Source organism: Neoarius graeffei, chromosome 6 (genome assembly GCF_027579695.1).
Source record: "Neoarius graeffei isolate fNeoGra1 chromosome 6, fNeoGra1.pri, whole genome shotgun sequence".
Lineage (NCBI taxonomy): Eukaryota > Metazoa > Chordata > Actinopteri > Siluriformes > Ariidae > Neoarius > Neoarius graeffei.
Genome location: NC_083574.1, coordinates 22,566,517 through 22,580,999, shown reverse-complemented (window position 1 = coordinate 22,580,999; position 14,483 = coordinate 22,566,517). Strand labels below are relative to the sequence as shown.

Genomic DNA, 14,483 nt, shown 5'->3' with positions numbered 1-14,483 from the left:
TTTGTCCACTGTCAACTTTATTTTTATATTAATCTGTGAAGATCATACCAATCTAAGTGCATGGCATTATATTTATAATAACTTTCGGAACAGTTTAGCAGCATTTAAGATAGCTTTAAGCTCTTTCAAACTGAATTATTTGCCATAAAAGGTTTACATTAAGTAAAACATTTATAATAGTCAAGTTTATTTGTATAGCGCTTTTAACAATAAACATTGTCGCAAAGCAGCTTTACAGAATTTGAACTACTTAAAACATGAGCTAATTTTATCCCTAATCTATCCCCAATGAGCAAGCTTGTGGTGACGGTGGCAAGGAAAAACTCCCTCAGACGACATGAGGAAGAAACCTCGAGAGGAACCAGACTCAAAAGGGAACCCATCCTCATTTGGGCAACAACAGACAACATGACTATAACATTAACAGTCCTAACATAAAGTCAGCTTCATTGATGCTAGAAACCCCCCACCGACGGAAACCTGAACGCAAAACTGTTCATGACAACCGCAGTCCCAAAGTCAGCAAGTCAAGTGCAGTCCCCAGCCACAAAAGCACCACTGCAAGAGTCCAGAGCGTCCTCCAGGCGCGACCCCCAACTGTCCACATGGGGCCGTCCTCCACAGGAGCGATCCGATGAGACTCCAACCAGATAAATGGCAAAAATAAACCAAAAAAAAAACCCCACCAAGGTTTAATGTTCTGCTTTAGTAATCTGAATGTTGAGGCTTTACATCCCAGGATGGTCTGAGATTCTGTTGATCTCTTGAATTAGACCCTTAATATTTAGCGGTAAACATGGATTGGATTATATCTAGCTTGTAAATTGCTTGGATAAATCAATTTTATTCATTAATTCATCTTCAGTAACTGCTTTATCCTGTCAGGTTCACGGTAGAGCTGGAACCTATCCAACAGCAAAACTGGCCATTTGTGTGAGGTTGGAGGAAACTGGAGAACCTAGAGGAAACCCATGCAACCATGGGGAAAAAACATGCACAACATGCGCCCTTTCTCCTCACTTTTGGATGAATGCTTCTGTTAAATAAAGATGTGCAAGCATTAGCAAGCTTAATTATTTTGGTTATTTCTTAATTTGGTTAAGGAACCAGTGCAGCCTGCTGGCCATATACTGTCCAGCCTTTTTGTCACTTATTATCTGCGTACACCACCAAATATTCTTGATACAGATGTTTTCAGTAAAATGGGCTTCTTCACTACAAAGCAACAGCCTCATAAATCCATATTTCACATTAAACCCATGCCTCATTTGTAAATATGACCACAAGGCAGTTTCCTTGAGGCTAATACTCACATTCCGAACCTCATCCCAGTTACGTAACAACAAAGAATACATTCTTCCACAGCAGGATATGCAGAACTCAGACGAGACTGACACTGACATTTTCTTAACTGGCAACAGATAGCTTTTTGTCATGTTAGAACACCAAGTGCATTTGGGGTTTTTCACACTTTGCTTCTGTTCTAGGTCGAGATCTATTTGGTGGTGTTTCTAGAGGGATGATAATGTCTGTGATGTAATGTCTGGGGGATCTACTAAGTTCTCATGTCATGGGTTAGGAATCGTTTTGCAAGTGTCATACACTTGATTGTGACCGTTAAAAACACACTCATACAACTTTTGTTGAACAGTTTTGTTGATACGTGTAGAATCTTGAAATGTGTTCAAGGTTGAACCATAAGACAGTCCTTGATTTACTGTTGCTAGGCATTCTGGTAACAGAAGACTGAAAATCTTTGTAGATGGGTCCCGCTTTGGCGCTCTCTCCACCTGGTTAAATATTGGGTTGCAAGGTATTGGGTATAATCTGGATTCTATGCTATAAATCTGAACAGAGGAAACACATGCTAACTTTTGTCCTATAGGGATGCTGGCTGTTATACAGGAGGGAAACCTTGCTAACTGGACAATATTGGCACTTGGTAGCGACATGGGATTAAATGGGTAGAAAAAAACTGTTTAGCTGATATAATATCTATCATTTGCGTTTTAGGTGTGAGTCCTAATTTTGCCATGCTGCTAGAATTATTTGCTTTATTAGGCGTTTCAACCTTATTTTCAATTGTGTACCTTGTGGGACAAAGCTGTAAAATAGCTAATGTTCTACAGTATTATGAATACGGGTGGCACAGTGGTGTAGTGGTTGGCACTGTCACATCACAGCAAGAAGGTTCTGGGTTAAAGCCCAGTGGCTGACGGGGGCCTTTCTGTGTTGAGTTTGCATGTTCTCCCCATGTCTGCATGGGTTTCCCCCACAGTCCAAAGACATGCAGGTTAGGCTAATTGGTGGCTCTAAATTGACCGTAGGTGTGAGTGTGAATGGTTATTTGTCTCTATGTGTCAGCCCTGCGATGATTTGGCGACTTGTTCAGGGTGTACCCCGCCTCTCGCCCAGAGTCAGCTGGGATAGGCTCCAGCTTGCCTGCGACCCTGCACAGGATAAGTGGTTACAGGTAATGGATGGATGGATTATGAACACTCATGACAGAGCTTGAAATGGCTATGGCTCTACCAAGAATCCTAAATAAGTTACGGTGTTTGGGCCAGCACCTTAAAATGACTGATGGTTGTGGCAGCGGGGGCGTGGCCAAGCAGCAGTCTGTGAATGGAGGGCGGGGTCGGGGAATGTAAGTGGCTAAGTCATTACACCTGGTGTCAATTAATGTGTGTGTTTGTTGCAGGGATGGAGTATAAAAGGAGAGGGAGAGCAGAGAAGACGTGCTCCCCTGACCAGAACATGTGTGTGAGTGCGAAAAGCTGAAAAGCTAATGAAAACAGCAAAATAAAGTGTCTGTGTGAATACTAACTCTTGCCTGCCGTGCTTCTGTGCCCCACCCACATCAGGGATTACTACAATGGTCTAGGAAGAACCCTAAACACACATTTAGTGTTTTTGGCTAGGATTCTAGTGGGAACACTAGTGTACAAGTAGTGTAAACCTCTTCAAGTTCACCATCAAGCCAATCCTAATGTATGGCTCCATAAACACCTCAACGTTTGCTACACCAACTTGTGCTGCAGATGTCAGGGTTTATCCTGGAGGTCCCACCCCACCTTGGACCAAATCTATGATACTCTGCCAAGGCTAAGCACTCACCTGAGCCAGCATCATGCACAGTTTGCAGACCACTGCTTCCATAGCAAGGAGGAGCTAATTTCCATGCTCCTCCTCTGGAAATTAGCCGGTAGGGGTCACCTTACCTATTCCCAGGTCATTGAGAGGGACACTGAGATTAACCTTACTGAAACCTTACTGCCATGGGCGACCCCGACTGCCAGCAGGACATTGTGCATAGTCTCTCGTCCAAGGCCATACAGTGATGATGATAAAGTGGTGTGGTGATGAATTCTAACATTAGGAATGGAGCTACAACATTGCTAATGGTCTAATAAGAATACTACATAGCCATGCATTCTAGTATTTGGAACATAGCCTTAAAATGGTTGATGTTTACATTACATTGCAGGTATTTATCAGATGCTCTTATCCGGAGTGATGTACAACATACCCAGAGCAGCCTGGGGAGCAGTTGGGAGTTAGGTGCCTTGCTCAAGGGCACTTCAGCCATTTCTACTGGGCCAGGGAATTGAACTGGCAACCTTTTGATCCCAAAAGGCTTCTCTAACTTTTAGGCCATGGCTTCCCCATGTGTAAGAATATTCATTAGTCAAGAATGATGGGGGAAAAAAAACCCATCTTGGTTGGAATTCATGGAACGAAGTAGCCAGACAAGCACACAACAGGGATGGGTGGATGGAAAACATCAAAAAGCTAATGGCCCTTTTCTCCAGTGGAGATGTAGGATGATGAATGATGGTGTTTTGGACAGTCTTAAAATGACTGACAATCTAGAAAGAGCTAGACATCACTTCTTAATGTTCTAGTAAGATCTTGATTGAACTACTCATCAACTCATCAACCTTAAAATGACTGACATTAACTAGATCAGGGGTTCTCAACCTTTTCTGCTTTCATACTTTCATATGAAAGATCCCCAATTATTTTGGCTCATCTATTCTATTAGAATCTAATAATCTATTGTAAATTGTATTAATGGGATGCAACATCACTCCCTGTTACAGATGGGAGCCCAAGAATTAAATAAATGCAATAAAAACAAACTGTTTTTAATTGTAGAAAACTGTATGGATGTGCCAGAAGCCAACATAAAACTGCCCATGCAGGGCATTCTCAGTCAAAAGGGATTAATGATCCAAAAGTGGAGTCTGGTCAGTTAACACAATAACTTACTGCCATGTTTGTGTACAGCAAACAAGCAAGTTATTAAAACCAAGTACATTCAAAAGTAGTGGATATAGAAACCACGGGCGCAGATAGAGGGGGGGACGGGGGGGATTCGTCCCACCCAGATTTAAATTCACCTCGTTTGGTCCCCCCCACTTATAGGGAGGAAAACACGTCTATGCTGTCTTTCTTTGCATAAGGCAAACCTCACGGAAAAATCAAAAGACTAATTACCATTCGGTTTATTGAGGTGCACAGCAGTGTATACATAGTTGCAACTGCGCAGACTGCAGAGGTTGCGAGCTCGAGCTTGGTTGCTATGGTTACCCATAACAAGTTTGACAGGCATATCGGGGACAGCGCCTCCTAGTTCAGGACCTCAACACAGCATGATGAAGGGTGCCAAAAGGCAGAAAACGATTGCATCGTTTTTTCAAAAAAAAAAAAAACGACTGTAAGTAAACTGTGCCTTACTTTATCATATCACCTTGCAATTTTTTGATAGTCTGTTCAAAGTAATGTCGTAGTGAAAGTAAAATCATACGGAGTAGAGATGCCTTTCTGGTAGCCTCCTTCTTTCGGTGGCAGCCTGTAGATACAGTGCTCAGAAGGCAGTTTTAATGTTTAATCTGGCGTTCCCTGCCATAATTTCAGCGAGCATATTGTTTCATAAGGAAACTTTGCGAAGAGTTGTTGACTGACTGCCGCTCACGCAACACACAGGCATAGTTAGAAAGTCAGGATGCACTGGTTTACACTTTACACACACACACATAGCCCAGCCTCTCGCTATGTTTAACAGTTGGAACTTAGCGGTTTTAAAACTAGTTTTGCAATTTCTGTGCGTGATGATAATGTGTAAACTTTGGATTTCCATAGGCTATGTTAAAATGTTATCATTGTCCTGGCCTGCAGGTAGTTCCTGGTGATGGCAGTGAGGGAGGTGAAATAACATGTATACACACTACCGTTCAAAAGTTTGGGGTCACCCAGACAATTTTGTGTTTTCCATGAAAAGTCACACTTTTATTTACCACCATAAGTTGTAAAATGAATAGAAAATATAGTCAAGACATTTTTCTGGCCATTTTGAGCATTTAATCGACCCCACAAATGTGATGCTCCAGAAACTCAATCTGCTCAAAGGAAGGTCAGTTTTATAGCTTCTCTAAAGAGCTCAACTGTTTTCAGCTGTGCTAACATGATTGTACAAGGGTTTTCTAATCATCCATTAGCCTTCTGAGGCAATGAGCAAACACATTGTACCATTAGAACACTGGAGTGAAAGTTGCTGGAAATGGGCCTCTATACACCTATGGAGATATTGCACCAAAAACCAGACATTTGCAGCTAGAATAGTCATTTACCATATTAGCAATGTATAGAGTGGATTTCTGATTAGTTTAAAGTGATCTTCATTGAAAAGAACAGTGCTTTTCTTTCAAAAATAAGGACATTTCAAAGTGACCCCAAACTTTTGAACGGTAGTGTGTGTGTATATATATATATATATACAAAATTGAATCATTTGCTGACAGCTCAGTCCCCCCCAGTTCAAAAATCCTATCTGCGCCCCTGATAGAAACACTCAATGGGATAGAGCCTTACACGCTAACAAAGAAAGATTTTTCCTATGAAAGAAAAGTTTAAAGATAAATTTGACATTAGTAGAATAAAATTTGATCATATTGTAGCCATAACTAAATACAAAGACAGTAGTTATGCATAGTATTAATTAACTTAATGTGAAGATAATTAACAGATAATCAAAAGATTTTAATGTTTTTAAAAAGATTGTGTATATTTTTAGTCTTTTGTATTCGTAATTATTTGTATCTGTACATGCACAACCCCACTAGCTCTGCTGATTATCATGTTTAAATAAAGTTATTCATTCATTCATTCATTCATTCATTCATTTTGAATTGGAAAATTATCCATCCGTTGAGTTCCCCCGACATCTCAGACTACCTGGTGCTGCAGACATCGTTCTACACCGACAAACAGATGAAAACCTGGAAGAGCACGGAGGCTTACAACTTTTTATATGTGGCTGGGTTAAAGATCTAGGGATCAGGACACTACAAAATAAATCCTGTATCATTTTTGCCCAGGTAAATAGGAGTTTCTGGGCTTTTTGTCCACGTCTTTGTGATGGTTGGTAGGACACTACAAGTTTTGGTATTGGGTGTAAACAAACAACAGCCGCTTGATTCCCAATCCGCCCTGCTCTTTTCTTCCAGCAGGCATCACAGATCCATATAATTTACCCACAAATGTATTTATTTATAGCTCTGTGTGTGTGTGTGCGCACGCATGTGCGCATGTGTGGGTTAAATGTAGAGGAGGAATGTGACAAAATAAAGGCTTGTTTGTCTTAATTTACCCACAAATATATCTATTGCACTTGAAAAGTGTTCAGCGAACCAGCTCTGGATTTGGGACACTGCGACATCCTGAACTATTTAGTATTTGGCTTCAAACTTGAAAAAAATTTATGGCCCACGAGATGGCGCTTAGTGGGCCATAACCCAGCAGTTGAGAAACACTGAACTAGATAATATTTTTAATGAAGCCACAATGTTATGAAAGTACCCTAGTAATTAATTTAGCTTTTTTTGGACACAACGAAATCGCTAGCAATCTAATAAATACACTAATCGAATTATATTACTGTATTTGGGACTGAGCCTTAAAAATAGCAACTGTACTAATAAGAACTCTATTCATGAATCCTAGTATTTCTTTAGCATTTCGTAAAATTCTACTTTCTAATGAGATTCAAAGGCGCATGAACGAGACACAAATTGAGCATTTTCAATTGCGTATAATCCCAGAGGATGGGTGAAGAGTATTTGTATTCTTCTACTAGTATTCTTCTAGTAAGAACAAATACTAGTAATACAACCCCGATTCCAAAAAAGTTGGGACAAAGTACAAAATGTAAATAAAAACAGAATGCAATAATTTACAAATCTCAAAAACTGATATTGTATTCACAATAGAACATAGACAACATATCAAATGTCAAAAGTGAGACATTTTGAAATTTCATGCCAAATATTGGCTCATTTGAAATTTCATGACAGCAACACATCTCAAAAAAGTTGGGACAGGGGCAATAAGAAGCTGGAAAAGTTAAAGGTACAAAAAAAGGAACAGCTGGAGGACCAAATTGCAACTCATTAGGTCAATTGGCAATAGGTCATTAACATGGCTGGGTATAAAAAGAGCATCTTGGAGTGGCAGCGGCTCTCAGAAGTAAAGATGGGAAGAGGATCACCAATCCACCTAATTCTACACCGACAAATAGTGGAGCAATATCAGAAAGGAGTTCAACAGTATAAAATTGCAAAGAGTTTGAACATATCATCATCTACAGTGCATAATATCGTCAAAAGATTCAGAGAATCTGGAAGAATCTCTGTGCGTAAGGGTCAAGGCCGGAAAACCATACTGGGTGCCCGTGATCTTCGGGCCCTTAAACGGCACTACATCACATACAGGCATGCTTCTGTATTGGAAATCACAAAATGGGCTCAGGAATATTTCCAGAGAACATTATCTGTGAACACAATTCACCGTGCCATCCGCCGTTGCCAGCTAAAACTCTATAGTTCAAAGAAGAAGCCGTATCTAAACATGATCCAGAAGCACAGATGTCTTCTCTGGGCCAAGGCTCATTTAAAATGGACTATGGCAAAGTGGAAAACTGTCCTGTGGTCAGACGAATCAAAATTTGAAGTTCTTTATGGAAATCAGGGACGCCGTGTCATTCGGACTAAAGAGGAGAAGGACGACCCAAGTTGTTATCAGCACTCAGTTCAGAAGCCTGCATCTCTGATGGTATGGGGTTACATTAGTGCATGTGGCATGGGCAGCTTACACATCTGGAAAGACACCATCAATGCTGAAAGGTATATTCAGGTTCTAGAGCAACATATGCTCCCATCCAGACGACATCTCTTTCAGGGAAGACCTTGCATTTTCCAACATGACAATGCCAAACCACATACTGCATCAATTACAGCATCATGGCTGTGTAGAAGAAGGGTCCAGGTACTGAACTGGCCAGCCTGCAGTCCAGATCTTTCACCCATAGAAAACATTTGGCGTGTCATAAAACGGAAGATACGACAAAAAAGACCTAAGACAGTTGAGCATCTAGAATCCTACATTAGCAAGAATGGGTTAACATTCCTATCCCTAAACTTGAGCAACTTGTCTCCTCAGTCCCCAGACGTTTACAGACTGTTGTAAAGAGAAAAGGGAATGTCTCACAGTGGTAAACATGGCTTTGTCCCAAATTTTTTGAGATGTGGTGTTGTCATGAAATTTAAAAATCACCTAATTTTTCTCTTTAAATGATACATTTTCTCAGTTTAAACATTTGATATGTCATCTATGTTCTATTCTGAATAAAATATGGAATTTTGAAACTTCCACATCATTGCATTCCGTTTTTATTTACAATTTGTACTTTGTCCCAACTTTTTTGGAATCAGGGTTGTACAGCCTGCTTCTAAAGCACTGGCACTAACTTTCCAATTGCTAGTGGATGAGGACAGATCTGGGGTCATAGATTGTTGTAAATTAAAAAAGACTTTATTTAAAAAGAGCTCCATTTCATTGTGAATGTTTAGGAACCAACAAAAAGATCTACAAATGCTTATGAGGGTCACATAGGTCTGAAAAAAAGCCTGATAAATAGGCTATAATTCATATTTTTAATACAAGCATTAAAGGGTGCATGATGTCACACTTTGACCTTTGTTACCGGTAACTCATATGTCCATGCATAAAAAGTTAAAATTTTTTTACAACATTTACAAGAAATTGTACAGAATTTACATATCACTTTGTACATCTAGTGCAATAGTATTTCAGATAGTAAAGCAATGTGTTACAAATAAGCACTGGATATCTGGTTGCCAAAGTACTGCACGAATATCTCAGGATGGCCTCTGTAGAACTGTCCGAGCAGTCGCCGCTTTTCTTTTACAGAAAGTTTGGGGTTCTCATGAATAGTTCGGAGTAAAGTGAACAGCTCCTCTTTAGTGGTTTTCTGCACCGTCTGCATGTAAGTGGTTCTTGTAAGACGTCTACAGTAAGATGGACCTGAAGAAAGGAAAAAAAACATCTGCCGTTAGATTTCTCCTTAGACTGCTGTTAGAAACAAATCCCAACACATACGTGCCTGAAAAAGGCCATTCAGCTGGAACAAGGCATGTGCTGATATTCATATTATATATAAGGAACAAACTCCTGCCAGCCAAGAATGGGAATCTTAGAATCTAGAACAAGTTCCTATTAAAAGTGGCCGGTGAGTGTATAACAGTATAAACGGTTGTTCCCTCATCAGTCTTGATGTTTTCTCTCTCAGCGTCAACAAATTAAAAACAAAACAAAAAAAAATCAGCTTGTCATGTCACGGAGAAACTGCGAAGTACCAAGTGCTGTACAAAGTTACTAGTGCTGGAAAACTTAGCTACAGCTTCAGTTCTGATTTATTTTCTGACCATTTCTGACGAAGCAGTGACACTGGAAATTCCTTCCATGAATGCTAACGAAATATTTCCTCACAAAACTTCATATCAACAACTGTACATGTTTTTAATCCTTGTGTGCGCAGCGTCCTTGTAAATTTGCTGTTAAGATAGAAAAAAGTTAATGTATTAGAAGGAGAGCATTAATATAAAGCTGTGATTTGCCTTGCAGCTGGCACTACTGCCAGAGCTGCTGTTATAGAAATTTAATCAATACCTTCTGATTAATCAGAATCGAGAATCTGACCTGTGCTATGGTATAAATTATGATAAATAATATCAACCCAAAACTGTATCTCAATTGATAAGCCTTTTAGGAGACTTCTAAATTTCCTGTTGATGGATAGATGGACAGATATGCACTTCCATTTACTCAAGTACCCAACAAGGGCAGTTTGGAAATGCTGGGATTTTGACTTATTATTTAATTATCTTATTGTATTGTATTCTCTCTTGTACAGTACCAGGCAAAAGTTTTTATACCCCTACTCATTCATAGGTTTTTCTGTATTTTGACTATTTTCTACATTGTAGAACAATACAGAAGACATCAAAACTATGCAATAACATATATGGAATTATGTAGTAAACAAAAAAAAGTGTTAAAAAAACCCCCAAATGTTTCATATTTTAGTTTCTTCAAAGTATCCAGTGTTTCCCTTGATGACGCTTTACACACTATTGGCATTATCTTAACCAGCTTCATGAGGTAGTCACCTGGAATGCTTTTCAATTAACAAGTGTGCTTCGTCAAAAGTTAGTGCAATTTCTTGCCTCCTTAAATGTGTTTGAGATCAAACAGTAAATAATAAAAAATACAGTAAATAGCCCTATTCAACAACTGTATTAATCCATATACAAGAACCGCTCAACCAAGTAAAGAGAAACGACATCCATTATTACTTTAAGATATTAAGTGTCTTTTAATTAATAAAAATAAAGAAAAAACACTGAATTAGAAGTGTGTCCAAACTTTTGACTGGTACTGTATACCTGTATAGAAAGGTATTACAGTATTAGTAATCATGCACTTACCTGTAACGACATCAGGATCTTTGCCTCTGATGATGCTGGCTAGTTTATCACTAACAAGCTTGTGTAATGATACAGGAATCTGGGGAAACATTCATGCTGTCAGTCTTCTTGTATTTACTTATGACAATGCAAAGCTTGATGTAATGTTAAGGAGAAATTTCAAAAAAAAAAAAAGTAAACAGGAATATACTGTATGTAGCTCTAAAACTAGGTCAATACTCACTTTCTGCCATGTTGGCATTTTTGTGCACCATCAGTGAAATATGAACTGTATAGCCAAATTCTCTCTTTTATGTATTCTTAATAATGAATCCATTTTAATCTTTTAAACCCACAGTAAGAATCATATTTAACTTCCTCATAACTGCATACATTTCCTAGTGGTTTCAGTGTAATTATAAATTACAGGACTAAGCATTGGTAACATCAATAATTTCATCTCTTAAAAAATGTTGGGTATTTATAGTGAAACATGAATTAACTGTTAGACTATTCTATTCAACTGTATGCACTGTTATACTGATCGATGCATTTTTAAATCATTTTCCTGCATTTTTCTGTGCTGCAGATGTTGTGAAATGTGTGCAGCTAAATTTGCCAAGCTGTTTCTGGTCATCAATCAGATGATCATATTTACAGTCGGGTTGTAAAAAAGTGACATAAATGGTATTATCTAACTCAAATGTTTTTTTTTAAAGTGTCTTCTCTGTAAGAGCACATAGTCTTCAACCACTCCTGTAACTTCAACAACATTCCTTTTTTTCCCCTTGACATGTAGATAACTACACTGGTGACAAAGAGAAGGTCTCACTGCTATTATACATGTGCAACTGATAGACCTCATGCTACATTTCTGTAATATAGTTGGAGTAAATCATTATAGTAAACCAATGCTGCTTAAATTTGAAATTTCTGAGTAGTAATATCTCTGGGCTGCATTAATATTGTCTATTGAAAATATTAATTATAAATATATTATTTTCCATATATTCGTGTGTACTGAATGAAATGAGATCTTGGGTTTTGAAATGAAATCAAAAGGTAAACTTTTAAAATCTGAGATGTTTTCAAATGCACCTCACCTTGAAAAGATCCAAGTGGTTGTCTATCATGAAAAGCACCAAAAGATCCACCTTTCCCTTGGCGAGTCTGGCGCTGTACACAATAGCACTGGAGAACGCTCTCTTCACTGCCATCCTGTTCTCTATCTGAGGAACAAACAACAACCAGCACGTGGTCAAAATTTATACCTTCATTAACATTATCATGGCCACATTAGTGTATTTGTATAGCATGCACATAAAAGCTTGAATGTTCTTTACCATAGTGTGGGCCACTTGCTATGGTACGGTATAGTGTGGAAACAGGCTCCTGTATGTAAACTCTATAAAATGTCAAGTCATTGTAATTGGGTTTGGATTCCAACTGTCTGAATGAGGAGGTGGCTGAAATGAGAATGGCTTTCAATAGGCCTGTAGTGCTAAGGAGAGCAACAGTGCCTATAGCACAGGTATCCGTTATTAACAATTAAAGCTAAACAGCCTTTCGATTTCATAAAATAGGTGAAACTTAGTTCCCTCTGAACTTTGGTCATTGTGATATGTGTTTATTTCTGTAATATCTAAAAAAAAACCAAGCAAAAAAAAAAAAAAAAACAGGCCATTATATGGCTGGGAAGTTATTTAATTTGAGGGGATTCCCTAGCAAATAATATGCATGAAATCGCTCGCTTCACGCAGTCAGCAGAAGTCCATTTGTGCATGCGCAGGTTTATCTTCTTCTTTTGGGTTTTATGGCAGCTGGCATCCACAGTGATGAATTACTGCCATCTACAGGTTTACCTTGATTGTGCACTGACAGTTACATCATTCTGTCACTAAACGAACAGCTGATCACATCGAGGCACTCACTGACTGACGATATTTATTAGTTTGGTCCTGCACTTCCTTTCTTTCGCAACATAACGTCTTTTCTTCTCGCTTTCCGTTACTGTAGTCGGTCTTTTACGTTTCATTTGCACACTCATGTCCTCCATTTTTCTCTCCTGTTTCAAATTTGTATCCCACAATGCCTTTTGCAAATGGGGAAAGCCCACCACGTGATGCATGACGTAGTATCTTGAATTGGGTCATGGTGAAGCAGGAAAAAAATAGCGGAGAATAATTCATTGATTATTCTATTAAAAAAACTAATAAAATTGGAAGTCTGTGATTCAAATTCAGTAGCTTTCGGTCCACTAAACAAAAATAATTGGGTGCCAGGAAAAATTATTTTTATGACCTACACTTGAAAAATCTGAAAGGCAGTCTGCCTTTAAAATACATTACTAGAAAACAGAAAGAATATGGCACAAGTGCAATTTTTCCTAGAAGAGGCCATCCACCAAAAGTCAGATACCACACATTAGTAAGAGAACTCAAGAGCCTAAGGGTAAGTCTGAAGGAGTTGGAGAGATCCACAGAGAAGCTGTTCACAGGACAACCATATGAAGATACAAAAGGTTAATTAAAAAAAAAAAATTTGGACACTCGGAAGAGTAGTGAGAAAAACGACATTATTGCATAAAGGTCATATGAAATTTTATTTGGAGACTCAGCAAACAGTAAAAGGGTTCTTTGGTCTGATGGAAACAAAGTGCAATGTTTGGTGGAAATCCAACAATGCCCATCATTGGGAAAACATCATCACCACAGTAAAACACGGTAGTGGTAGCATCATGACCTGGGGAAGCTTTTCATCAGCAGAGACTGGGTAATTGATCAGGGTTGAAGGACCCAAGCTATACAACCAAAGCTACACTGGAGTTGTTCAATACCAAGAACGTGAACATTAGAACAGCTCAGTCAAAGCCCAGAACTCAATCTGATTGAGAAGGCTTGAAAACCAATAGTCTTGTTCAAATGTGACAGAGATTGAAGAACGGGAAAAAATAGAGAGAATTGGTTGACAGAATACTTATACAAGGCATGGTATAGGATGTCATTCCTGATGACTGCTATCATTCTGTCCAAGCTGATATTGATATCATGAGTCTGGACTTTGACGATATCAATAATAAATGTTTTTGTGGCTAATGAGAAACAAATGGTCTTTTAATGCAGTGGTTTTCAGCTCTCAGCCTCAGACCCTACTATGGCATAGGTTCAAGAATGATCTGCTTTCATCGTCTAATTATCAAACCCTTCTTGAGCGGAATCAAATGTGTTACAGCAGGAAAAAAACCCTGAAATCATGCAGGGCTGTGGGCTGAGGGACTGGAGTTAAACCCCTGATTTACTGTGTAATAACACAATATGACACATTATCATCTCTGTGAAACTGCAATGTGCCTCTTGTTTGTCGTATTTATCATGTTCCCTTTTCGGTTTTCTGTTATACATGTACTGCTCTTTATTCCTGCTCCGTTTTGCTCAGCTGCCTATCTAAAGTGTCACTGGGTTGCTATATAGTCATTTCCATGCCTGCTTACAATACTCCTTTTGTAGATATTGTGCAGCAGCTTACATCCTGGTTTATGATTAATTTTCCTATTTTTTGGCAATCGAGGCCATTTTACTATTTCCAGCCTAAAGAAAGAGAGCTGAATGAATGATGAGGACATTTTTCCATTTGACAGACTGGTTGCTTAGCAATGGG

The 14,483-nt window shown here is 38.8% G+C and overlaps 1 protein-coding gene across 3 annotated transcripts in view; it reads right to left on the bottom strand.

The window, feature by feature from the left end:
- Positions 1-8,849: 8,849 nt before the first annotated feature.
- Positions 8,850-14,483, bottom strand: part of depdc7a (DEP domain containing 7, paralog a) — a 39,931-nt gene continuing 34,297 nt past the window's right edge. For all 3 annotated transcript variants that reach the window (XM_060923433.1, XM_060923435.1, XM_060923434.1), the window contains exons 7-9: positions 11,930-12,055; positions 10,848-10,926; positions 8,850-9,384 (exon numbers count right to left, since the gene is read on the bottom strand). In XM_060923433.1, the coding sequence (XP_060779416.1) occupies positions 9,170-9,384; positions 10,848-10,926; positions 11,930-12,055 (420 nt within the window). In that variant the 3' untranslated portion in view covers positions 8,850-9,169. The remainder of the gene's footprint in view (positions 9,385-10,847; positions 10,927-11,929; positions 12,056-14,483) is intronic.